The sequence below is a fragment of the Salvelinus sp. IW2-2015 genome, linkage group LG23 (genome assembly GCF_002910315.2).
Source record: "Salvelinus sp. IW2-2015 linkage group LG23, ASM291031v2, whole genome shotgun sequence".
Taxonomy (NCBI): domain Eukaryota; kingdom Metazoa; phylum Chordata; class Actinopteri; order Salmoniformes; family Salmonidae; genus Salvelinus; species Salvelinus sp. IW2-2015.
Genome location: NC_036863.1, coordinates 47867032 through 47893701, shown reverse-complemented (window position 1 = coordinate 47893701; position 26670 = coordinate 47867032). Strand labels below are relative to the sequence as shown.

The following is a 26670-nucleotide window of genomic DNA, read 5'->3' as shown; positions in this document are numbered from 1 at the left end:
ATCATAGTAGCAGGCTAACAGAAGGCAGCATCAAGAAATGACCAGACCGAAACATGCAACTTCGGGTAAAATTACGAAGCGAAGCGAGTGGATTTAGAAATACATTGTCGCTTTATCCAGTCAGAGCAGCAGGATCAACATACAGCCTGCCCATTTCTTTACAGACACATAGCACCTTGAATGTGATTGAAAGATGCGCGCTGGCACCCGATTTGAAAAATGATCACGGATAATAACAAAAAAAAAACTGATCATAATCGTATCAGGACAATTTCCCATATCCGTTATAATACTTGTTTTGTCCAACTACTCGGCACACCCCTAATTGTCAGCTATACTCTGGTCATTATTTGAATTGGCCAACCAGCTAGCTAGCAACGAACCTGAAACATTGTTTAGAAAATTGCTTGTTGTTGCCTGGCTTGCTAGGTGGACATTTACAGAATATGTTTTAAACGCATGGGTTTATTGGTGTTAACATTCTGGAGAGAAATGCACACATATATATATATATATAAAAACATAGCTGATATGGCTGACATGCTTTAAAAGAATTGGTTTCTACTGACAATTGAGATCTCCAAACTATGTCATAAGGGGACAACGAGCAGATAAGAGGCAATCTGTAATTTCGATTAAGACAATGAGTGAGCTAGGATGGACGTAGTCAATAACTATTTGTTCAGCACTTTTGAAGTGTACAGCGACAGAATTCAGAATATGGGCCTTTCTTACAGTATTCTCCTTGTACACCAAGTCAGAACCGTAGGATAAATAAAGGGGGTATATAAGCAGACAATGAAAGCTCTTACAATATTCGATGATTACATTTCTCTAAAATAGACTATAGTCTACATGTGCACCACCAAGTCAGAACAGTAGGCTAAATTATGGGGGGGAAAGGGGGACCTAATTATTAGGTTGAGGCACATGGGCTACTAACAGCTTACTACGCAACATACACTTAGTATTATTATTTTGTTAGCTACAGTATACATATCTCCCTGGCATATTACATCATTTAAGCAGCAGCATACAATACATTTTTGGACTCACTTTGTTGTGCTGTGCTCACTTAAACAGGAAGGTGCCACGGCGGTCCTTCTTGGGAAATTTTTGTCATCAATGTCTAACATTCTCTGGATTTATGGTGCTTTCAAGACAACTGGGAACTCATAAAAAAAACAAGGTTGAATCATGACGTCAGTGATCTTCAGGTCAGAGCTCTAGAAAGAGGCCTGAGTTCCCGACTTGGAATTCCGAGTTGGATGACCGTTCCCAGTCGGAGCTCGTTTTTTTACGATTTCCCAGTTGTCTTGAACTCACTGAAGTCTTAGATTTCCCAGTTCTGAGTTTCCAGTTGTTTTGAACGCATCAAAAGTCATGCTGGATTGACAGCATGTTCAATGTGGAATGTTTATCCTTTTAAGCTTGGAAGAGAGACCCTTTTTATTTTTTATTTCACCTTTATTCAACCAGGTAGGCAAGTTGAGAACAAGTTCTCATTTACAATTGCGACCTGGCCAAGATAAAGCAAAGCAGTTCGACACATACAACAACACAGAGTTACACATGGAGTAAAACAAACATACAGTCAATAATACAGTATAAAAAAGTCTATATAAAATGTGAGCAAATGAGGTGAGAAGGGAGGTAAAGGCAAAAAAGGCCATGGTGGCAAAGTAAATACAATATAGCAAGTAAAACACTGGAATGGTAGATTTGCAGTGGAAGAATGTGCAAAGTAGAAATATAAATAATGTGGTGCAAAGGAGCAAAATAAATAAAGAGGAGGAGGTAGTTGTTTGGGCTAAATTATAGATGGGCTATGTACAGGTGCAGTAATCTGTGAGCTGCTCTGACAGCTGGTGCTTAAAGCTAGTGAGGGAGATAAGTGTTTCCAGTTTCAGAGATTTTTGTAGTTCGTTCCAGTCATTGGCAGCAGAGAACTGGAAGGAGAGGCGGCCAAAGGAGGAATTGGCTTTGGGGGTGACCAGAGAGATATACGTGCTGGAGCGCGTGCTACAGGTGGGTGCTTCTAAAACACAGATTTGGGCCACGCACCCACTCCAATGAATAGCAGGCTAGTGATTACTTTGCAAGGCTTGCAGTGAGCCACTGATTCCTTCCAAACCACTCATTGTTGAAAATGCAATTTCCAACTTGTTGTGTAATGGTTATGTCCAATGGCCAATGAGCACCGATACGTTTTATCTTCATACTTTCTCTTCATATGACAAGGATTGAAAATGATTTGCCAGTAGATTGTTGACTTGATTCATGATGATGACTGCTAGCTTGCTAGCTAAGATTTTGAAAGTATGATGTTGACATGATCAGTCCAATCAAAGCTACGGTAGATATAACCTGATTTGACATAATATTATCTGGTGCCAATGACCTTGAGCCTTCTTGGAGGGGTACTTCTAATGTAACTATGGCAGCACCCAGGGGGGTTGAATTTGAGTTATACCCGTAGTTTTTGCTGTGACGTAGAGTCCCCATGAGTCACAGAACACTGAGCCAATCACTGCGCAACTAGACAACATTACCAACCCCTACGCTCCGTATTTTCCGCTGGTTGCCCCACCACCACAGAAAGCACTGAGCTAGGCTTAAACACCTGCATTTTAGAGCTCCCTTATTCAAGAAAGCAAAAAAAAAGATAATGTTTGTATGCAGAGCCCCACCTGTTTTGAGCCCCACCTGCCCTAAATGACAGGTCGCCACTGCATAGGCCTATGCACTTGTGATTTGAAACAATCCACAGTATTTAAAAAAAAAAGAAGGTAATGATCCTGTGTAGCTAAGTATTTTAAATGATTTCATTTAGACAGGAGTAATTATATAGTTGTGGAAAAACATCAATTTGGTTTAGGGGAAGTCAGCATCCGAACAATGCACCCGCCAACTTTTCTTTCTAATTTGCAAGTGGCTGAAACCAGAGATCCATATATAATGACAAGGCAGTAATGCAGTCGACAAATTTAGGTCTGCATATTATTTTGATCGAAACGCATTGAGCTTATTCAGGACAGATTTTAGCGAGAGTGACCCCTCTCGCTTCGCCTCTTCCTCTCTGCTGAAACAACACCCCTGTCTTACATTGACTACATATCTGATACTGTCTGGACAGAAAAGGTGACACGCCATACTCCTTTTGTCCAGACAAAAGATTGAAACGCTATTAGCGAGCACCACCGCTAACTAGCTAGCCATTTCCCATCGGTTACACTGACTTCGGTAGTCAGTTGGACGGTGTTCCCTCCGACATATTGGTGTGGCTGGCTTCCGGGTTAAGCGGGTGGGTGTTAAGAAGCACGGTTTGGCGGGTCATGTTACGGAGGACGCATGACTCGACCTTCGCCTCTCTGAGATAAGATCGAAATTGGGGACAAAAAGGGGGTAAACATTTTTTATAAAAAAATAACCTGCCAACCTGTTGTCAGCTATCAGCATACAGTTCCCTTTGAAAGCCTCGATAGTTGCATCCTTTCTAAAAACATCTTTGGGATGTCCAAATGCAATTGTTTTGTATTCTCATTTTTTWAATTATTGTTAGATTACAAAACAACTTTTTCCTAGCATGTTTGTCACATTGGTCTTCACACTGACTTTTGTGGTAACTTAAACAAAGACAACTTGGAGCTTATGATTCAGATGGTCTAAAGTAAATGCAAGTCTCATGTCCAGGGTGAATACATTTGTATTCATGTATATCAGACATCACACAGGTGTGTCAACTAAAATATATCCCAGACAAGATTGAAGAATGGGACAAGTAGACATTGTGAATATAAGTCAGTGATTGCATCTGTAGTGGTTCGCATGAATTTGAGTGGTTACATAAGATGCATGTTGAAAGAATGGCTGTGAGACAGAGAGGGGCTTTGTGCTTCCGGCACCACTGAAGGTGGAGTGCAGTGCAGTGGCCTGATAAGAATATGACAATAAAAGCATTATGTACCTTTCATCACCAAAGCCATGTTAGCATTTACTGCACATGTTGCTTAACAATTCAACTCTTTTGTTAGTGTCATATAGAAATTCACATACAATATTCAGTTCATAAGCATTGACTAATGGTGTTTTCAAGACAACTGGGACCTCGGGAAGAAACAAGGTCAAATCATGACGTCAGTGAGCTTCAGGTCGGAAAGTCAGAGCTCTAGAAAGATGCCCGAGTTTCCGACTTGGAATTCCGAGTTGGATGACGATTTCTCCCCAGTCGGATCTAGTTTTCTTTCCGAGTTCAGAGTTGTCTTGAACCCACTGAAATATGTAGTCAACCCTGGTCTTGGTGTGGCGCAGGCACTTCATGTTTGTTATTTAACCGACCTGGAAGACCAGGCGTGTTGAAGTGAGCTGATCAATTAGCTCAGTTGGTCAGGGCTGCGTTGAATACATACAAATTGTACAGAACATCCAATTGAAAAGGAGCGGCGTAACCAGTTGAAAAACGGGGAAAGGTTGGCTTGTGGGTTCAAAATTCACCGCTGCCCTTTAAATAGGTCACTCGTTGCTGCAAGCCACACCCCCGCACACATATCTCCAAGTCTGTTCAAGAACGTTTTGGGAAAACGTGTCGTTAAGTACAAGCAGTTCTGCAGCGTAGCAAACGTTCAAGCAAACTGAACGTACCCCTGGTTTAAGGCCTAGTTGGATCAAAATCCGGTCATTGACGGAGCAAGTTTGTTTTGACAGACACCGAAGGTACGCGATCCTAGCCGTCCGATGACCAGCTGACAGCAACATGGACCACATATCGACGCCTGTCAGGTTACGTAGCAGCTTCAAACCTGGTAAATTCGGGATGCAGTCATGGGATCTAACCCTTTGAAATAGCAACTGCAATATTATTGAAAAAGAGCCTACGCTCTGTTCTATATATGATTTAACATTTTCTACTTTTACTTGCAGTTATGGTGTAATGTTGGATAATGTTTTTTTTGTGCAATAGATGGTCTATATTTTAGTTTATTCTGCTATAGTCTATTTCATTTTTATTTTTTACTGATATCCGTTTGGCCAGGTCAGACAGTTTTACATTGATCAATTCATCTCTTTATTGATTGAACAGCATGTTATCTTCCCATAACTTCTTGTGTCCTCCCTACCCTCTCCTCTGGTCTCTATTCTGCACTCTGTTCAGACATCCAGGTAGGACCTTTTAGTACCCCATTCATAGACTTTAGCGCCTATTAACGATAGTATCTTTGTTAAGAGCCCAACACTTCCTCTAAACATTAACCCACATTGCTTGCCGTACCGTTTTGGAAACATAAGGAATATATCTTTCACATCAGCAAGAAATAATAATAAAAAAACTAAAGGTAAATTACTACACACCTTTTTATAGGGTTAAGGTTAGTGTTCCCACATTGCCAGATCTCCATGTTACAGCACTTGTTTTCGGGAAAGACTGGCCCCCACATATGCTAATTAGCTAACTGCTTTGAACACCTGTGTGTAGCTAACTGGGGAGGAAGTGTAGTTTCTCAACTGGAGGCACACACGGTGTATGGATCTGTGCAAAACTGCTACAGTAAGTGTATCTTTTTAATTTGAAAGATTCTCGTTTAGCTGAAAGATAAGAGGCACATCAGTATATGTTTAGAAAAACCTTATTGAAAGTGCTGATTTTTGACGTTTCTAAACGTTAAAATAGTGTCGGAATTGTAGTTTACACAGAGCCAAATGTGGGCAAATGTAATTGCTGAAAACCCTACATACGGAGAAGAAGAGTTTAAGCTCTAGACCTTTAGTTACATCTATATTTGTTAAATTGTTGTAGGTTACAATGTACTGTAGTAGGTAAACAAGTGTGTGTTCGTGTGCTAGACTAAGTCGCCAACCCCCCCTCCCCCTCTTACCGGAGATCAGCGTATTAGAGAGAGCCTAGCGTTAAGCCCGTTGTAGTGGGTTGTGGGTAATATGATGTGACGGGTAGGACGTTGGTCCCATAGAATTAGAATGATTAGAACAGTGGTAACCAACCGGTCACAATCGACTGGTCGATCTTCAAGGCATTCTTAGTCGATCACCAAACATTTCTGTAAAAAAAACAACGAAAACCTTGCATTACAATTATATATTTTTTGCGGTGTTGGTGATAGGTGCACTTCAATTAGTAGCCCTAGCGCTGGGAAGGCAAATAGTGTCCAGAGAGCAAATCAAGTGCACATACAGGCTTACCACTGGCCAATCAGATATCTCAGATCCCTGTGTCTGTACAGCAGAGATCATCAACTAGATTCAGCCACGGCCCAATTTTTTTTCTTGAGCAGATGGTCGGGGATCCGGAACATAATTGCAAATCATTTGTAGACTGCAAATTGACTGCAAGAAGCCCAAACATATGTTTGACTAAAACATACATTTCCAACCTTGCTTACATTTGCACACAATCACGTGTCTCTTTATTATGTGTGGGAATACTTGGGAACAGATTTCTGAAATAAAATCAAATGGAGCTAATTTCCTGGTGTTTTTACAGTCTTATGTCCAGCAAAAAAAAATAATAATAATAAAAAAAAATATATATATATATACAGTGGGGAGAACAAGTATTTGATACACTGCCGATTTTGCAGGTTTTCCTACTTACAAAGCATGTAGAGGTCTGTAATTTTTATCATAGGTACACTTCAACTGTGAGAGACGGAATTTAAAACAAAAATCCAGAAAATCACATTGTATGATTTTTAAGTAATTAATTCGCATTTTATTGCATGACATAAGTATTTGATCACCAGCAACAGTAAGAATTCCGGCTCTCACAGACCTGTTAGTTTTTCTTTAAGAAGCCCTCCTGTTTCACTCATTACCTGTATTAACTGCACCTGTTTGAACTCGTTACCTGTATAAAGACACCTGTCCACCCACTCAATCAAACAGACTCCAACCTCTCTCGCAATGGCCAAGACCAGAGAGCTGTGTAAGGACATCAGGGCTAAAATTGTAGACCTGCACAAGGCTGGGATGGGCTACAGGACAATAGGCAAGCAGCTTGGTGAGAAGGCAACAACTGTCGGCGCAATTATTAGAAAATGGAAGAAGTTCAAGATGACGGTCAATCACCCTCGGTCTGGGGCTCCATGCAAGATCTCACCTCGTGGGGCATCAATGATCACGAGGAAGGTAGGGATCAGCCCAGAACTACACGGCAGGACCTGGTCAATGACCTGAAGAGAGCTGGGACCACAGTCTCAAAGAAACCTTAGTAACACACTAGCCGTCATGGATTAAAATCCTGCAGCGCACGCAAGGTCCCCCTGCTCAAGCCAGCGCATGTCCAGGCCCGTCTGAAGTTTGCCATGACCATCTGGATGATCCAGAGGAGGATTGGAGAAGGTCATGTGGTCTGATGAGACAAAAATAGAGCTTTTTGGTCTAAACTCCACTCGCCGTGTTGTAAACCCAGAACACCATCCTAACCGTGAAGCTTGGAGGTGGAAACATCATTCTTTGGGGATGCTTTTCTGCAAAGGGGACAGGATGACTGCACCGTATTGAGGGGAGGATGGATGGGGCCATGTATCGCGAGATCTTGGCCAACAACCTCCTTCCCTCAGTAAGAGCATTGAAGATGGGTCGTGGCTGGGTCTTCCAGCATGACAACGACCCGAAACACACAGCCAGGGCAACTAAGGAGTGGCTCCGTAAGAAGCATCTCAGGTCCTGGAGTGGCCTAGCCAGTCTCCAGACCTGAACCCAATAGAAAATCTTTGGAGGGAGCTGAAAGTCCGTATTGCCCAGCGACAGCCCCGAAACCTGAAGGATCCGGACAAGGTCTGTATGGAGGAGTGGGCCAAAATCCCTGTTGCAGTGTGTGCAAACCTGGTCAAGAACTACAGGAAACGTATGATCTCTGTAATTGCAAACAAAGGTTTCTGTGCCAAATTTTAAGTTCTGCTTTTCTGATGTATCAAATACTTATGTCATGCAATAAAATGCAAATTAATTACTTAAAAATCATACAATGTGATTTTCTGGATTTTTGTTTTAGATTCCGTCTCTCACAGTTGAAGTGTACCTATGATAAAAATGACAGACCTCTACATATTTTGTAAGTAGGAAAACCTGCAAAATCGTCAGTGTATCAAATACTTGTTCTCCCCACTGTATATATATATACACACACACACACACACACACACACACACACACACACACACAATATACCAGTCAAAAGTTTGAATGCACCTACTCATTCCAGCGTTTTTCTTTGTTTTTACTATTTTCTACATTGTAGAATAATAGTGAAGACATCAAAACTATGAAATAACACATATGGTATCAGTTAGTAACCAAAAAAGTGTTAAACAAATCAAAATATATTTGAGATACTTCAAAGTAGCCACCCTTTGCCTTGACAGCTTTGCACACTCTTGGCATTCTCTCAACCAGCTTCATTAGGTAGTCACCTGGAATGCATTTCAATTAACAGGTGTGCCTTGTTAAAAGTTAATTTATGGAATTTCTTTCCTTAATGCGTTTGAGCCAATCAGTTGTGTTGTGATAAGGTATGGTTGGTATACAGAAGATGTCCCTATTTGGTAAAAGACCTAGTCCATATTATGGCAAGAACAGCTCAAATAAACAAAGAGAAATGACAGTTCATCATTACGTTATGACATGAAGGTCAGTCAATCCGGAAAATGTAAAGAACTTTGAAAGTTACTTCAAGTGCAGTTGCAAAAACCATCAAGCGCTATGATGAAACTGGCTCTCATGAGGACCGCCACAGGAAAGGAAGACCTAGAGAAACCACTACTAAAATACCCTAATAAGAAGACTTGCTTGGGCCAAGAAACACGAGCAATGGACATTTATACTGATGAAAATCTGTCCTTTGGTCTGATGAGTCCAAATTTTAGATTTTTGGTTCCAACCGCCGTGTCTTTGTGAGATGCAGAGTAGGTGAATGGATGATCTCCACGTGTGTTTGCCACCGGGCAGCATGGAGGAGGAGGTGTGATGGTGCTTTGCTGGTGATACTGTCTGTAATTTATTTAGAATTCATGGCACACTTAACCAGCATGGCTACCACAGCATTCTGCATTGATACACCATCCCATCTGGTTTGGGCTTAGTGGGACTATTATTTGTTTTTCAACTGGACAATGACCCAAAACACACCTCCAGGCTGTAAGAGCTATTTGACCAATGAGGAGAGTGATGGAGTGCTGCATCAGATCACCCGACCTCAACCCAATTGAGATGGTTTCGGATGAGTGAAGGAAAAGTAGCCAACAAGTGCTCAACATATGTGGGAACTCCTTCAAGGCTGTTGGAAAAGCATTCCAGGTGACTACCTCATGAAGCTTGTTGAGTGAATAGCAAGAGTGTGCAAAGCTGTCATCAAGGCAAAGGGTGGATACTTTGAAGAATCTAAAATATGTTTTGATTTGTTTAACACTTTTTGGGGTAATACATGATTCCATATGTGTTATTTCATAGTTTTAATGTATTCTCTATTATTCTACAATGTAGAAAATAGTGAAAATAAAGAAACACCCTTGAATGAGTAGGTGTGTCCAAACTTTTGACTGGTAATAAATATATACAGTGGGGAGAACAAGTATTTGATACACTGCCGATTTTGCAGGTTTTCCTAATTACAAAGCATGTAGAGGTCTGTAATTTTTATCATAGGTACACTTCAACTGTGAGAGACGGAATCTAAAACAAAAAATCTAGAAAATCACATTGTATGATTTTTAAGTAATTAATTTGCATTTTATGGAGGATGTCTTCCCTGTAACGCACAGCGTTGAGATTGCCTGCAATGACAACAAGCTCAGTCTGATAATGCTGTGACACACCGCCATGACGGACCCTCCACCTCCAAATCGATCCCGTTCCAGAGTACAGGCCTCGGTGTAATGCTCATTCCTTCGACGATAAACGCGAATCCGACCATCACCCCTGGTGAGACACAACCGCCACTCGTCAGTGAAGAACACTTTTTGCCAGTCCTGTCTGGTCCAGCGACGGTGGGTTTGTGCCCATAGGCGACATTGTTGCCGGTGATGTCTGGTGAGGACCTGCCTTACAACAGGCCTACAAGCCCTCAGTCCAGCCTATCGCAGACAGTCTGAGCACTGTTGGTTGGATTGTTTGTTCCTGGTGTAACTCGGGCAGTTGTTGTTGCCATCCTGTACCTGTCCCGCAGGTGTGATGTTCGGATGTACCGATCCTGTGCAGGTGTTGTTACACGTGGTCTGCCACTGTGAGGACGACCAGCTGTCTGTCCTGTCTCCCTGTAGCGCTGTCTTAGGCATCTCACAGTACGAACATTGCAATTTATTGCCCTGGCAACATCTGCAGTCCTCATGCCTCCATGCAGCATGCATAAGGCACGTTCACACAGATGAGCAGGGACCCTGGCTATCTTTCTTTTGGTGTTTTTCAGAGTCAGTAGAAAGGCCTCTTTAGTGTCCTAAGTTTTCAGAACTGTGACCTTAATTGCCTACCGTCTGTAAGCTGTTAGTGTCTTAACGACCGTTGCACAGGTGCATGTTGATTTAATTGTTTGTGGTTCATTGAACAAGCATGGGAAACAGTGTTTAAACCATTTACAATGAAGATCTGTGAAGTTATTTGGATTTTTACAAATTCTTTGAAAGACCGTGTCCTGAAAAAGGGACGTTTCTTTTGTTGCTGAGTGTTATATACACATATGCATACAGTTGAAGTCAGAAGTTTACATACACCTTAACCAAATACATTTAAACTCAGTTTCTCAACTCCTGACATTTAATCCAAGTAAAAATTCCCTGTCTTAGGTCAGTTAGGATCACCACTTTTATTTTAAGAATGTGAAATGTCAGAATAATAGTAGAGTGAATGATTTATTTCAGCTTTTATATCTTTCATCACATTCCCAGTGGGTCAGAAGTTTACATACACTAAATTAGTATTTGGTAGCATTGCCTTTAAATAGTTTAACTTGGGTCAAACATTTTGGGTAGCCTTCCACAAGCTTCCTACAATAAGTTGGGTGAATTTTGGCCCATTCCTCCTGACAGAGCTGGTGTAACGGAGTCAGGCTTGTTGGCCTCCTTGCTCGCACACACTTTTTCAGTTCTGCCCACAAATGTTCTATAGGAATGAGGTCAGGGCTTTGTGATGGCCACTCCAATACCCTGACTTTGTTGTCCTTAAGCCATTTGCCGCAACTTTGGAAGTGTGCTTGGGGTCATTTGTTCATTTGGAAGACCCATTTGCGACCAAGCTTGAACTTCCTGACTGATGTCTTGATGTTGCTTTAATATATCTAAATATTTTCCTGCCTCATGATGCCATCTATTTTATGAAGCGTACCAGTCCCTCCGGCAGCAAAGCACCCCCACAACATGATGCTGCCACTCCTGTGCTTCACGGTTGGGATAGTGTTCTTCAGCTTGCAAGGATCCCCCTTTTTCCTCCAAACATAATGATAGTCATTATGGCCAAACAGTTCTATTTGTGTTTCATCAGACCAGAGGACATTTCTCCAGAAAGTACAATATTTGTCCCCATGTGGAGTTGCAAACCGTAGTCTGGCTTTCTTATGGCGGTTTTGGAGCAGTGGCTTCTTCCTTGCAGGGCGGCCTTTCAGGTTATGTCGATATAGGACTCGTTTTACTATGGATATAGATACTTTTGTACCCGTTTCCTCTAGGTTCTTTGCTGTTGTTCTGGGATTGATTTGCACTTTTCACACCAAAGAACGTTCATCTCTAGGAGACAGAACGCGTCTCCTTCCTGAGCGGTATGAAGGTTGTGTGGTCCCATGGTGTTTATACTTGCGTACTATTGTTTGTACAGATGAAAGTGGTACCTTCAGGCGTTTGGAACAGACTTTCCAAAACTATAGTTTGTTTACAAGAATTTTGTGGAGTGGTTGAAAAATGAGTTTTAATGACTCCAACCGAAGTGTATGTAAACTTCCAAATTCAACTGTACATACACACAGTGTATTCAGACGCTGTCCCTTTTTCCACATTTTGTTACGTTACAGCCTTATTCTAAAATTGATTAAATAAAACATTTTCCTCATCAATCTACACACAATACCCAATAATGACCAAGCAAAAGCAGGTTTGTAGAAATGTTTGCAAATGTATAAAAAATGAAATACCTTATTTGTGTAAGTATTTTAAACCCTTTACTATGAGACTTGAAATTGAGCTCAGGTGCATCCTGTTTCCATTGATCATCCTTGATGTTTCAACAACTTGATTGGAGTCCACCTGTGGTAAATTCAATTTATTGGACATCATTTGGAAAGGCACACGCCTGTCCATATAAGGTCCCACAGTTGACGGTGCATGTCAGAGCAAAAACCAAGCATTGAGGTCGAAGGAATTGTCCTTAGAGCTCCGAGACAGGTTTGTGTCAAGACACTGATTTGGGGAAGGGTATCAAAACATTTCTGCTGCATTGAAGGTCCCCAAGAACACAGTGGCCTACATCATTCTTATATGGAAGAAGTTTGGAACCACCAGGACTCTTCCTAGAGCTGAGCAATCGTGGGAGAAGGGCCTTGGTCAGGGAGGTGACCAAGAACCCGATGGTCACTCTGACAGAGCTCCAGAGTTCCTCTGTGGAGATGGGAGAACCTTCCAGAAGGACAACCATCTCTGCAGCACTCCACCAATCAGGCCTTTATGGTACAGTGGCCAGACGGAAGCCACTGCTCAGTAAAAGGCACATGACGTTCTGCTTGGAGTTTGCCAAAAGGCACCTAAAGGACTCTCGGACCATGAGAAACAAGATTCTCTGGTCTGATGAAACCAAGATTGAACGTTTTGGCCTGAATGCCAAGCGTCACGCCTGGAGGACTCCTGGCACCATTCCTACGGTGAAGCATGGTGATGGCGGCAGCATCATGCTGTGGGGATGTTTTTCAGCGGCAAGGACTGGGAGACTAGTCAGGATCAAGGGAAAGGTACAGAGAGCTCCTTGATGAAAACCTGCTCCAGAGCGCTCAGGATTTCATACTGGGGCGAAGGTTCAGTTTCCAACAGGACGAAAACCCTAAACACACAGCCAAGACAACGGAGGAGTGGTGTCGTGACAAGTCTCTGAATGTCCTTGAGCTGCCCAGCCAGAGCTTGGACTTGAACCCCATCTCACATTTCTGGAGAGACCTGAAAAAGCTGTACAGCGACGCTCTCATCCAACCTGACAGAGCTTGAGAGGATCTGCAAAGAAGAATGGGAGAAACTCCCCAAATACAGGTGTACCAAGCGTGTAGCATCATATCCAAGAAGACTCGGCTGTAATCGCTGCCAAAGGTGTTTCAACAAAGTACTGAGGAAAGGGTCGGAATACTTTATATAAATGTATTAGTTTATTTTTTATTAAATAAAATAAAATAAAACTGTTTTTGCTTTGTCCATTTATGGGGTATTGTGAATAAGGCTGTAGCAAAATGTGGAAAAATAATACTTTCCGAATGCAAGGAGCGAGGTGGAACTCAACAAAGTGCAGGATGCTACTGATGTCAGGGCAGAAGTCCTTTCCTCATTTTCAAGAAATAAAAATACCAAACTGGTCTGGTCCTCCACAACACCGGACCAGTGGCAAGTGCCTGTGTGGCTGGGGCAGGTGAGAAGTGCAATCATATGGCTGGACTTCTGGGCTTTTGGATACAATCAGCACCGGCATCAACACTGCAGACCCAAACTGTACTTCCCAGGAGCAGAGATGTTACCAGCTTTCCAGAAAGTTCAAGAAAAATACTCGACCAGTAAGAATAGGTAAGTCTCCTGACCTGTTTCAATAATTTCCAGTTTCGTAATGTCATCTAGACACTCTGTGGCTCCTCTCAAAAACAATAACACCAATTCACACCTGCAACATACTTGTAGTACAATAATGTTGAACTGATCTTCATTCACTGTCTCCACAGCGCTTGAGGTGCCTTCTCCCACTGTGTGCACGAACCCAAGAGGAGCCTGAACGAGACAAAGGAGATATATTATTCTTGCCTCTCTGAATCAATAACACTAGTATAATATACACTGTTGCATGTACTCACAAATGGCCTACACAGCAAGGCGTTATTGTAGAGGTAAGTTATTAGGTCTATAGAGGCCTTACGAGGCTTCGGCCTATTCCTATTTCCCTTTTAACCACTGTGGTAAGAATTAATGCATGTGAAACAGACAAGGATCTCGTCCTTGCCCCAAGCGGGGATCATGAAAGTCACATAGTCCAGCATGCTTTTTGAGGTGCAATGGGTAGCATGACTTCATGAACGCGTAGCAAAACCTTTTAGTGGCCGCCCTATTGACAGCAGAGATACATTTCTTAAGTTTTAGAGTTCATTCTGTGCAATTCACTTATTTTGCCTTGGGCGGAGAGGAAAATGAGCTGTTGTACAACAAATTTCCTGCAATTCTACACATTTTGCCATAGGCTGGAGAGAAATGTTTGCAGTTTTTAATATGATATCTGAGTGGGACTGACCAACAAAGTAAATGGGGGGGAGGGGCCCCCGGCTGTTCATTTCACCATGATAACAAGTTTAGATAGTTTAGCGGCCAGCTAATTCAGCAATCTAAAAAAAATATCTGACATGGGCTAATTGACTATCAGTGACTGACCTAACAAGAGAACTGCTAATGCACTATCCTAACTCGCAACAGTAGTTGAGACCTAGACCGAGTTCCTAAAAAAAAAAGTGGAGGGGGATTGATCCGAGGGCCTTCAAAATGGGGACCACACATCCCTGCCCAAGACAGTTTTCTTTATGTCACAATTAGATGACAGCCTCTCTTTGCTCACAAACTACTCTAAAGTAGTGGAACGTGTGGACTAGAATAGCCTAGTTATTTATAAGCCTGTTATTTTAGGAGTACCTAGCTAGTTACCTAATCATTCTCTTGCAGTTCTTGGCCATTACTCAACACTTGATAAAAAATAAAAAATGTGGTTTTGAACAGTGTCTCTACTCTTAATTTTTTTGTTTGTAGGATAGCCCAATACCAGATTGTGGCTTTAGCTAGCTATGAAGCTGTGCCTTGTAAGACCGCTACATAGATAAAGCCAGGCACAGTCCACATTTAGGTATGGGCTGAATAAAGCAGAAACACCCTCTTCATTATGCTTGTATTAATATTATTGTTGGCTGCCAAAAAGAGCACCGTAAGCAACCTGGTTAGCTACAAAAGATCTGTTTAACTAGCTAGCTAATTAACAACAACATGCGTCAAGCTAACTTAGCTAGCAAGCAGATGATGGTCCTCTTCGTCTGGGCGCAGCTGGTTTCTTCCAAAGGCCTTTTACAGTCGATGGGGCAAGTTGGGGTTCATTCAGGGGAATTTGTGCATTAGGGTAGGTAAGGTTGTGTGTTTTGATTATGTCAGGCCATTCCTTGAACCATTGAAATATTGTTGACGTATTCTGGTCATATGCCCTGGCACCCTCTCAAAATGCAGTCTACATACAGATGTCCACTTACTACTTTTACGAATGTCGTTCCAAATTAAAGTGTTCCAAATTGCTTGTTGTTTTGGGTCAGTCGGTAGTTGGTGAAATTGCACGTTGTGTTGTGTGGAATCCAACCGGCAGTAGGGTACACAGCAGTTTACTTTGGGTATGTTGTGTCAGCACAGGACCCCGTGTTTCACCTAACTCAGTCAGTGTTTACCTCATACTTTGCAAATTTACCACCTATCGATCCCAGAGTGAAACGCGCTGTTTAAGGTGTGAAGTAGGGCAATTCTATGGTTAACTAGTGTGAGAAGGTAGACGGGCCTGTTGATCAGACAGTTAGTGTGAGCTGACTGTGTATTCTTCCCTACGAAGCCCTACATTCAGCACAGATCCACCCCCCCCCCCCCCCCCCCGCCAGGAAGCGATGTACAGGAAATGGCCTAAGCATCTCAATAGTCTAAAGAGGCTTCCTTTACTCATGTCCTTTAACATAAAAAAACGAGACAGATGTTAGTAATGTGGTGGACAATCTGTTCTGCCTGTATATATCCTAGTTTCCCTCCTCCACTATGTTTCTGCTTTGCTTGCGCTTCAGTGTCTAGGCCGGTATTTGTTAAGCACTTTCAGACAACTGCTGATGTAAAAAGGCTATATGATTGATATTTGGCTTTATAACCCCCTCCTCCCCCAGTTGTCCAGTCTGTCTATCGAGGAGCCAGAGGATGCAGAGCTGGCCTACACCATGAGAAACCTGCCCCCCACCCCCCCACCCCGGGGTGCATCTGTGGACCAAAACACAACCCCGGGATGCCACACACCTGTCGTTGACCGAGAACCAGAGGGAACTGGGCTCGAGATGGGGCGACCCCCTCACACCCCAGGAGGGACACCCCTGCTTTCTCGGCCCTCCCCTGGTGGCCCCCCTCCCTTCACCCCCCCCAGGACCAAACGTGCCCCCCTGGAGGGAGAGTTTGAGCCGCTGCAGCTGAGGAAGTACCAGCTGACCTCTATGGGGTCGCGGTCCATGGACTCCTCCCCTCTGTCCCGACCACGCAGCCCCTGGGGACACTTTGACCCGTACGACTCTGCAGAGGTGGGTGAGGGGTGGACACGTGTGTGAGTGAGACCTATGTGTGCACAGATGTAGTGCTAGAATCATTCTGAACTTCAGGAAGAGTGTGCAGAAGTGTGATAGCATTTGTATCTAATGATGTCGTGACCAATAAGCATCTTTTATAATGTGAAACTACAGTGCTTTCGGGAAAGTATTCAGACCCTTGACTTTTTCCACATTTTGTTATATAACAGACTTATTCTAAAATATATTGCATTGTTTTCCTCCTCAATCTACACACAAGTCAAAACAGGTTTTTAGAAATGTTTGCAAATGTATTACAAATAAACATACCTTATTTACATAAGTATTTAGACCCTTTTGCTATGAGACTCTAAATTGAGCTCAGGTGCATCCTGTTTCCATTGATCATCCTTGAGCTGTTTCTACAACTTGATTGGAGTCCACCTGTGGTAAATTCAATTGATTGGACATGATTTGGAAAGGCACACACCTGTCTATATTAAAGGTTCCACAGTTGACGGTGCATGTCAGAGCAAAAACCAAGCCATGAGGTCGAAGGAAATGACCGTAGAGCTCATGGACAGGAATGTGTCGGCACAGATCTGGGGAAAGGTACCAAAAAATATCTGCAGCATTGAAGGTGCCCAAGAACACAGTGGCCTCCATCATTCTTAAATGGACAAAGTTTGGAACCACCAAGACTCTTCCTAGAGCTGGCCGCCCGGCCAAACTGAGCAATCGGGGTAGAAGGGCCTTGGTTAAGGAGGTGACCAAGAACCAGATGGTCACTCTGACAGAGCTCCAGAGTTCATCTGTGGAGATGGTTGTCCTTCTGGAAGGTTCTCCTATCTCTGCAGCACTCCACCAATCAGGCCTTTATGGTAGAGTAGCCAGACGGAAGCCACTCCTCAGTAAAAGGCACATGACAGCCCGCTTGGAGTTTGCCAAAAGCCACCTAAAAGACTCTCGGACCATGAGAAACAAGAATCTCTGGACTGATGAAAGCAAGATTGAACTCTTTGGCCTGAATGCCAAACGTCACGTCTGGAGGAAGCCTGGCACCATCCCTACGGTGAAGCATGGTAGTGGCAGCATCATGCTGTGGGGATGATTTTCAGCAGCAGGGACTGGGAGACTAGTCAGGATCAAGGGGAAAGACGAACGGAGCAAAGTACAGAGAGATCCTTGGTGAAAACCGGCTCCAGAGCGCACGGGAGCACAGCTGGCCCTTTAAAAGTACACAGAGCTAAAATTAATGACATGCATGTCAGTCTCTCATGGCTTAAAATGGAAGAGAGATTGACTTCATCACTACTTGTTTTTGTAAGAGGTAATGACAAGCTGAATGTACCGAGCTGTCTGTTTTTAAAATAGTTGGACATCCATGCATACCCCACAAGACATGCTACCAGAGGTCTTTTCACAGTCCCCAAGTCCAGAACGGACTGTGGGAGGCGCATACTACTACACAGAGCCATGCCTACATGATATTGTTGTATGGTGGTATCAAACATTTTGTATTGTAGATATGTTGTACTGTGTTATCTTTTGTTTTATATGTAATGTGGGTGCTTTAATGTGTCTGGACCCCAGGAAGAGTAGCTGCTGGGGATCCCTAATAAATACAAATACCTCAGACTGGGGCGAAGGTTCACCTTCCAACAGGACAACGACCCTAATCACACAGCCAAGACAAATCAGGAGTTGATTCGGTACAAGTCTCTGAATGTCCTTGAGTGGCCCAGCCAGAGCCCAGACTTGGACATCTCTGGAGAGACCTGAAAATAGCTGTGCGGCGACGCTCCCCATCCACCCTGACGGAGCTTGAGAGGATCTGCAGAGAAGAATGGGAGTAACTCCCCAAGTACAGATGTACTTGTAGCGTCATACCCAAGAAGACTCCAGACGTTAATCACTGCCAAAGGTTCTTCAACAAAGTTCTGAGTAAAGGGTCTGAGAATACTTATGTAAATGTAATTTTCACTTTATTTTTTTTATATATTAGCAGCATTTCTAAAAACCTGTTTTGTTTTTCATTATGGGGTATTGTCTGTAGATTGAGGGAAAAACTTTTTTCCTTTTTAGAATAAGGCTGTAACAAAGTAGAAAAAGTCAAGCAGTCTGAATACTTTCCCAATGCACTGTAAATGGCCCAACATACAGTGCCTTCAGAAAGTATTCATACCCCTTGACTTATTTCCTGTTTTGTTACAGCTTGAATACAAAATGGATTAAATTGATATTTTTGCACATTTATTGAAAATGAAATACTGAAATATTTAATTTACACAAGAATTCACACCCCTGAGTCAGTACTTTGTAGATTCTCCTTTAGCAGCGATTACAGCTTCGAGTTGTCTTGGGTATGTCTGTATCTTTGCTTTGGGGATTTCCTCCCATTCTTCTTTGCAGATTTTCTCAAACTCTGTTAAGCTCTGTTTCTCAAGCTCTGTCAACGTCAACAGTGAAGAGGAAACTCCGGAATGCTGGCCTTCTATGCAGAGTTGCAAACAAAAAAGCAATTTCTCAGACTGGCCAATAAAAAGAAAATATTAAGATGGGCAAAAGAACACCGACACTGGACAGAGGAACTCTGCCTAGAAGGCCAGCATCCCGGAGTCGCCTCTTCACTGTTGACGTTGAGACTGGTGTTTTGCGGGTACTATTTAATGAAGCTGCCAGTTGAGGACTTGTGAGGCATCTGTTTCTCAAACTAGAAACTCTAATGTACTTGTCCTCTTGCTCAGTTGTGCACCGGGGCCTCCCACTCCTCTTTCTATTCTGGTCAGAGCCAGTTTGCGCTGTTCTGTGAAGGGAGTAGTACACAGCTTTGTACGAGATCTTCAGTTTCTTGGCAATTTCTCACAAGGAATAGCCTTCATTTCTCAGAACAAGAATAGACTGATGAGTTTCAGAAGAAAGTTCTTTGTTTCTGGCCATTTTGAGCCTGTAATCCAACCCACAAATGCTGATGCTCCAGATACTCAACTAGTCTAAAGGTGGCCAGTTTTATTGCTTCTTTAATGAGAACAACAGTTTTCAGCTGTGCTAACATAATTGCAAAAGGGTTGTCTAATGATCAATTAGCCATTTAAAATGTTAAACTTGGATTAGCTAACACAACGTGCCATTGGAACACAGGAGTGATGGTTGCTGATAATGGGCCTCTGTACACCTATGTAGATATGCCATAAAAAATCTGTTGTTTCCAGCTACATTTGTCATTTTACAACATTAACAATGTCTACACTGTATTTCTGATCAATTTGATGTAATTTTAATGGACAAAAAATGTGCTTTTCTTTCAAAAACAAGGACATTTCTAAGTGAACCTAAACTTTTGAACGGTAGTGTAAGTGAGATATTTCTGTATTTCATTTAATACATTTGCAAACATAGCGTGTTTATATCCTGTCTTCTGTCTTCCCTACAGGACATGGACAGGGAGTATGTGGGCTTTGCCACTCTGCCCAACCAGGTACACAGGAAGTCAGTCAAAAAGGGTTTTGCCTTCACCCTCATGGTAGCAGGTGAGACATCTAAATTACTCAGATTACTACTGAAATGAATTATAGACAGAGAATAATCTATTCCAAATAACTTTGTTTTTTATTTAGGTGAACATTGCCCAACATGTATTTGCGCAGAGAAAAGTAGATGATAGAAGAATGACTGATTTGCCTTCTTTCTCTAGGAGAGTCTGGTCTGGGTAAATCCACTCTGGTCAACAGTCTGTACCTTACAGACCTCTACAACAACAGGAAGGTGCTGAATGCAGAGGGTGAGACAGAAATATTGTCAGTAAAACTCATTTCTCAGTGTGTCCGTTACTATTAACTACTATTATTGTTTTGCTAGAACAGCAAGTTGTGTCCTTTTTGGAATGATTTGCCTCTACTGTTACAACCTTGATCTTCAAGATTGCTTTTATACATCCGTGTGTGTGTGTAGAGCGGATCGCACAAACCGTGTTCATCACCAAACACTCCGTGGGTATCGAGGAGAAGGGGGTCAGACTCAGACTCTCCATCGTAGATACACCAGGGTTTGGTGACGCTGTCAACAACACAGAGAGGTACATGGGTTATCTAGGCCGGAATCATGATTATCTCATGACGATTTGCTGCTATCATAGTCCCTCATGGAATGACGATTCAGTGGCCACGCCCCTTTACTGGGGCACAGATGTAAAAAATCCCTCAATCTGCCCGTTGGCACCAAGTCACATTAGTCCCAAGGTTATCTTGTTAAATCTTGTTCCTACTTTTAAATGAAATACTCATTAGCTAGGAATGCTGTTCGAAATGTCTAATACAGCATACTTTGGTGATATTGTTATCAACCTGCTGCATACCCCTTAGAAATATACATTTACGTGTGCAGGTTGTGCCAACACTCATTAATACAGACTGGTAGATTAGCTAGCTTAGCTAGCCATTGCTAGCATTCACTGGTTAAGTAACTTTTGAGTGTAATGGAGTTGACTGATAACTATGACATATATACTTGTGTGTGTTTACTGTATATCATTCATGACATTTGGACGGGAGCTATAATTGAAGAAATGCTTTTAACTATGCGCGTTGTTATTGCTTGAATTCGGGCTTGTCTTGATTACTTTCAATGAGGTAAGATTGCTTCTATGCCCCACTTCCGTGATTTTCGTAGAAAACGTCACTTTGCCGTGTGGAGCTATAGTGGAGAGTGTACATCTATCATCATGTTGATCCACCATGTTTGTAGTTTCCTCTGAGTGGTGTTTGTGCTCTTTATAGTTGGAAAGAGATAGAGGACTACATTGACCAGCAGTTTGAGCAGTACTTCAGAGACGAGAGCGGCCTGAACAGAAAGAACATCCAGGATAACAGAGTCCACTGCTGCCTCTACTTCATCTCTCCCTTCGGACATGGGTACCAGACTACACACACATGCTACACACACAATACATATTTTCTTTCTCTCTCTCTCTCTCGACACAAGTACGAGGTAGATACACACAGCTCTTCGACAGTAAACCTGCTTTTCCACGATTTATTTTAATAATTGTGTCTGTGTGTGTGACTCTCCAGTCTGCGGCCGTTGGATGTGGAATGTATGAGGGCTCTGCATGAGAAGGTGAACATAGTCCCTGTTCTGGCCAAAGCTGACAGCCTCACGCCCACTGAGGTCCGCAGGAAGAAGATGAAGGTAAGAGACTGTACTGTACCTGTGTTATGGTAATCTTTAATTATCTTTACCAGTGCTAATTTTACCTGTGATATTCCTATCTGTGCTACAGAATTTCTGGAATCTATATCTGTTCTATAATGTTTGGTTATATACTTGTGCTGTAATGTTGGGTTATATACTTGCCCTGTGCTATAATGTTGGGTTATGTACTTGCCCTGTGCTATAATGTTGGGTTATATACTTGCCCTGTGCTATAATGTTGGGTTATGTACTTGCCCTGTGCTATAATGTTGGGTTATGTACTTGCCCTGTGCTATAATGTTGGGGTATATACTTGCCCTGTGCTATAATGTTGGGGTATATACTTGCCCTGTGCTATAATGTTGGGGTATATACTTGCCCTGTGCTATAATGTTGGGGTGCAAAATGGGATTCAAATGGATTTGTCTTTTTTTTTTTCAATCTACACAAATTACTCTGTCAACATGGAAGAACATTTTTTTTTAAATATGAAAAATAAAACACATATCTTGATTAGATAATTATTCAACCCCCTGAGTAAGTACAGAATTACCTTTTATCAGCGATTACAGCTGAGAGTCTTTCTGGGTAAGTCTCTTAAGAGCTTAACACACCTGGAATGTACAATATTTACCCATCCTTCTTTTCAAAATTCTTCAGCTCTGTCAAATTGGTTGTATATCATTGCTAGACAACCATTTTCAGATCTTGCCATAGATTTTCAAGCAGATTTAAGTCAAAACTGTAACTCGGGAAAATTCACTGTCTTCTTGGTAAGCAACTCCAGTGTAGATTTGGCCTTGTGTAGTAGGTTATTGTCCTGCTGAATGGCGAATTCATCTCCCAGTATCTGTTTCTCTAGGAATTTGCCTGTGCTAAACTTCATTTCTTTTTTATCCTGAAATGACCCAGTCCTTAACGATTACAAGCATACCCATAACATGATGCAGCCACCACTATGCTTGAATATATGGAGATTGATACTCTGTAATGTGTTGTATTGGATTTACCTTAAACACAACACTTCATATTCAGGACAAACAGTGAATTCCTTTGCCACATTTTTTGCAGTATTTCTTTAGTGCCTTGTTGCAAACAGGATGCAAATTATTGTGATTTGTTAAGCACATTTTTATTCCTGAACTTATTTAGGTTTTCTTAAAAGGGGTTGAATACTTATTGACTCAAAACATTTCAGCTTTTTATTATTTTATTCATTTGTAAAAATCAAGACATCTATTTGACATTATGGATGCAATTGAATCCATTTTAAATTCCGTCTGCAACACAACATCGTGGAAAAGTCAAGGGGTGTGAATACTGCATGTGTGTGCCTGTGTAGATCCGAGAGGAGATGGAGAAGTTTGGCATCAACATCTACCAGTTCCCAGACTGTGACTTTGATGAAGATGAGGAGTTTAAACAGCAGGAGCAGCTGCTCAAGGTGACTTCAGACCTGGAGAGGATAGAAGGATATTAGGGCATCTGTATGTGTTTTGTCCATTGCATATAACGCTGACCACATGGCTTAACCATGAAAACCTCTCTCTCTCTCTCTAGGACAGTATTCCTTTTGCTGTAATAGGCAGTAACATCCAGGTTGAGAGTAAAGGACGCAAGTTCAGAGGTCGGCTCTACCCCTGGGGTGTGGTGGAAGGTACGCTGCACAGGCACACCTTCACGTTTACACTACAGATCTCACACACACACACAACTGAACTTTCCTCGCTGCGGTGAACAGCAGAGTTGGGCCTCACTGAGCTTGCCTGTAAAAAAAAAAATACACTTGATTTACATTTGAACCAGCATCCGCACAGATTACGGTGAACGAAATCTCCGCGGACTACAAGGAAATGACTTGTCGACAGTGTACCTTCGATTGAATCCCAGCCTAAATGTCTTTCTATGAAAACACACTGACCTAATACCAGTGTTGTGTTGTCAGTGGAGGACCCGGCCCACAGTGATTTCCTGCTGCTGAGGAACATGTTGGTGAAGACTCACATGCAGGACCTGAAGGATGTCACCAGAGAGACACACTACGAGAACTACAGAGCACAGTGTATACAGAACATGACACGCATGGTGGTGCAGGAGAGGAAACGCAGGTTGGTACTAGACACACACACACACACACATAGAATAGACGCACACAGAATTACCCAGCCCCATACACACTAAAGTTGTACTGATGTACAACACATTTGGCACAACGGTTGTGCTACGAAGTTTTTCTGCACAAAAATAATGACATCATTTATTTTACCTTTGTTTTGTTCTGTGTGTTAGCTTGCGTGATAAGATTGGGAGTGAGAGCAGCGTTGACTTCCCCATGACCCCACTCCCACTGGCCCCCGTACACCGCGAGACAGAGAGGCTCATCTGGGAGAAGGACGAGGAGGTGAGAACACACACACACACGTGCACTCCTAGACCGACACCATACACACCCGTACCTGGACGTATTGCACTGCATAGAAGTTGGTCTTCTTCCAGTCTACGTTTGGAGCGTTCTTCTTCAGCGTCTCAAGAAACCTAGACCGACACACACTCACTTTCCTTACTTTCTCTCTCACTTCTAGTTGAGGAGGATGCAGGAGGTGTTGGAGAGGATCCAGGAGCAGATGCAGCAAGGACAGAAACCAGACGACTGATTTACCAATAATCCTCCCGGGCCTCTGAGATCCATTCCGTAGACACCTAGAAAAGGGAAGGAGAAATTTGCATCAAGAGGAAGAAACGTGACCACCTCACTCAAACCAGCACCATTCACCTCATTGGTGTATATGCCTTCCGAGGTCTCCATGGAGATGAGATCAGGCAGGACTCCTCTGCATCTGAATGTTCTGAACCCATGTCATTTTTGTCCCCCACCCCCACCCAAACTGTTTTATGAGAAATAAGGAGGGTCCTGTAAACGTTTGTTACTAATGCTGTGGCCTAGTCTTGATTCCCTACATACCCAAGGTGTCAATTCAGGAAGTGAACTTAGACCGTTGGAAGTGTCAGAAAGAAAGAAGCAGCACAAACAGTGTGTAGTAAATGTAATATGATTTATTAAGAATCTTCATTATTATTTGTTTTCATCATACTTTTGTCCTAATGACTAGTTTGTAGTACTGTTGTTATCTTTTAAACATGGTGGACAGTTGGATCCGAAAGGCAGCCCAAAATGTACAGGCGATATATAACTTCAACTTTCTCCATAGGGAAAACATCTGTGTTTTTATATTTATATATAATAACATTGTAGCATGAGGTCCAACATCCTGCCCACATCATACAATATTGTACATGGTCCCGGAAAGAAAGAAAGAAAAAAGTACAAAAAAAACCTACATTGAAACGGAACCTAAAATCGCAATCTACATGCAAGGTTAAAGAGTAAAATACACACACGTATATGCAAAACAGCGTGCATACAATCACACATATACAAAAATACATCCATACGTACCTACACACATATTAGAAAAGGCAAACATCAGTGTTCCAAAGAGAAAATATTCAGTTCCTCCACGTTTCAGTCTCTCTCCTACCAAACACACACACTTGAACACAAAAAGGGACATCACACACCCACTGCTATTCTGCTTGCTCTCAGATCATCTCCGTGTGTCGATCAAGGTTGTCACAGTGCTATGGTTGAAGGAGAATGTTTTATGACTGATTACACACCGACAGGAGCGCGCTGCATGCACACACACGTCAAAATGCTACAACAAAAATAGAACCATGCACCAGGAACAGTAGGTTTATCCACCGTAGTGTAGAATAGAAAACCTACTGAATATAGGCATACGCACACACACYCACCTGAAACAACCAGTAGGACCATATGAGATTGCTTACATACATATATGATGGTGACTCGAACGTAGTCAGACATGCATAGGCTGGCAAAGGGGCATATAATTCACTATCTCTTACACACACACACAGCAGGTATGCTATGTGTCCAGCCCGCAGAGCTGATCTCTTGTTCTAACACCAGGATAAGGTTTTCAGTGGCTATGATGGGAGAGGGGCAAAAGGGGGGGCTATTGAGCAGGAGAAGAGAAGTCCTTCTGGATGACACTGCCATGTTGTGGTACTGTTTTATGAATGAGTAGGGACCCTGATGCCTGAGTGAATACTCATCTTATGTTAGTGCGTCTGAGGAGATGAGAGGAGGGAAAGAGAAAGACTGGCAGCGGGTAGACTGAACCTATACCTGTGTCTACAGAGAACTTCTACCCAAAGCAGGCTGTAACAGGAGTCAGTGTCCTCTAGAACAATTCATGTATGAGTTCATCCACGGTTCTGTCCCAAATGGCATCCTATTTCCTATTCACTTCCTATTTTGACTAGGGCCCATAGTAGTGCACTATATATGGAATAGGGTACAATTTGAGTGCTACCCATAAGTCTTGAGAGTGAATGTTCTGGGGAGGAATGTTCTGGTCACAAATCCTGTAGTCTGAATCAACCTGATGATGTACTCCTTGGTACCTGGGATCAATGCTCCAATGAGCACCAATGCCTTCGCTCGCTCTTTCTCTTCCTGCCCTCTGTCAGGTTGTGATTGAGCCCAGGGTTGCATTCAGTACGGCAGAACGGTGTGCAACGTTGAATTCAGCGGAAACTGTACTGAACAACCAGTTGATAAACTTTGATTATGGAGGCAAAGAGGGCGATTACTATATGGTGTGCTGCATGAGTTTTGCGAGTTTTTCAAATGGTCACACCCATATTGATCAGGCCACACCTCGCTTTACTCACCAAACGGGAGCAAACGTTGAAGAATGGTACAAACGTCACACTGCGTAGCAAACGTTGAAGCGAACTGAACGCACCCCTGCTGTCCCCACTCTCTGTCGCGCCCTCCCCCTCTCTCGCCCTCCCCCCCTCTCTCTCTTGCCCTCCCTCTCTCTGTCGCGCCCTCCCTCTCTCTCTCTGTCGCGCCCTCCCCCTCTCTCTCTGTCACGCCC

At 42.7% G+C, this 26670-nt stretch overlaps 1 protein-coding gene across 3 annotated transcripts; it reads left to right on the top strand.

The window, feature by feature from the left end:
* Positions 1-4548: 4548 nt before the first annotated feature.
* Positions 4549-24776, top strand: LOC111950997 (septin-5-like). 3 transcript variants are annotated; one of them, XM_023968951.1, is made up of 12 exons: positions 4549-4802; positions 16124-16525; positions 19944-20040; positions 20205-20291; positions 20462-20585; positions 21286-21420; positions 21580-21697; positions 23043-23144; positions 23261-23357; positions 23646-23808; positions 23990-24101; positions 24283-24776. In XM_023968951.1, exons 2-12 carry the CDS (start codon positions 16175-16177, stop codon positions 24352-24354), a joined length of 1458 nt encoding a protein of 485 aa, XP_023824719.1. In that variant the 5' UTR covers positions 4549-4802; positions 16124-16174; the 3' UTR covers positions 24355-24776. The 3 variants fall into 3 exon arrangements, with proteins under 3 accessions (XP_023824719.1, XP_070290783.1, XP_070290782.1); XM_070434682.1 differs by lacking the exon at positions 4549-4802 and adding an exon at positions 5348-5545; XM_070434681.1 differs by lacking the exon at positions 4549-4802 and having other exon boundaries at positions 15891-16525.
* The last annotated feature ends 1894 nt before the right edge of the window (positions 24777-26670 follow it).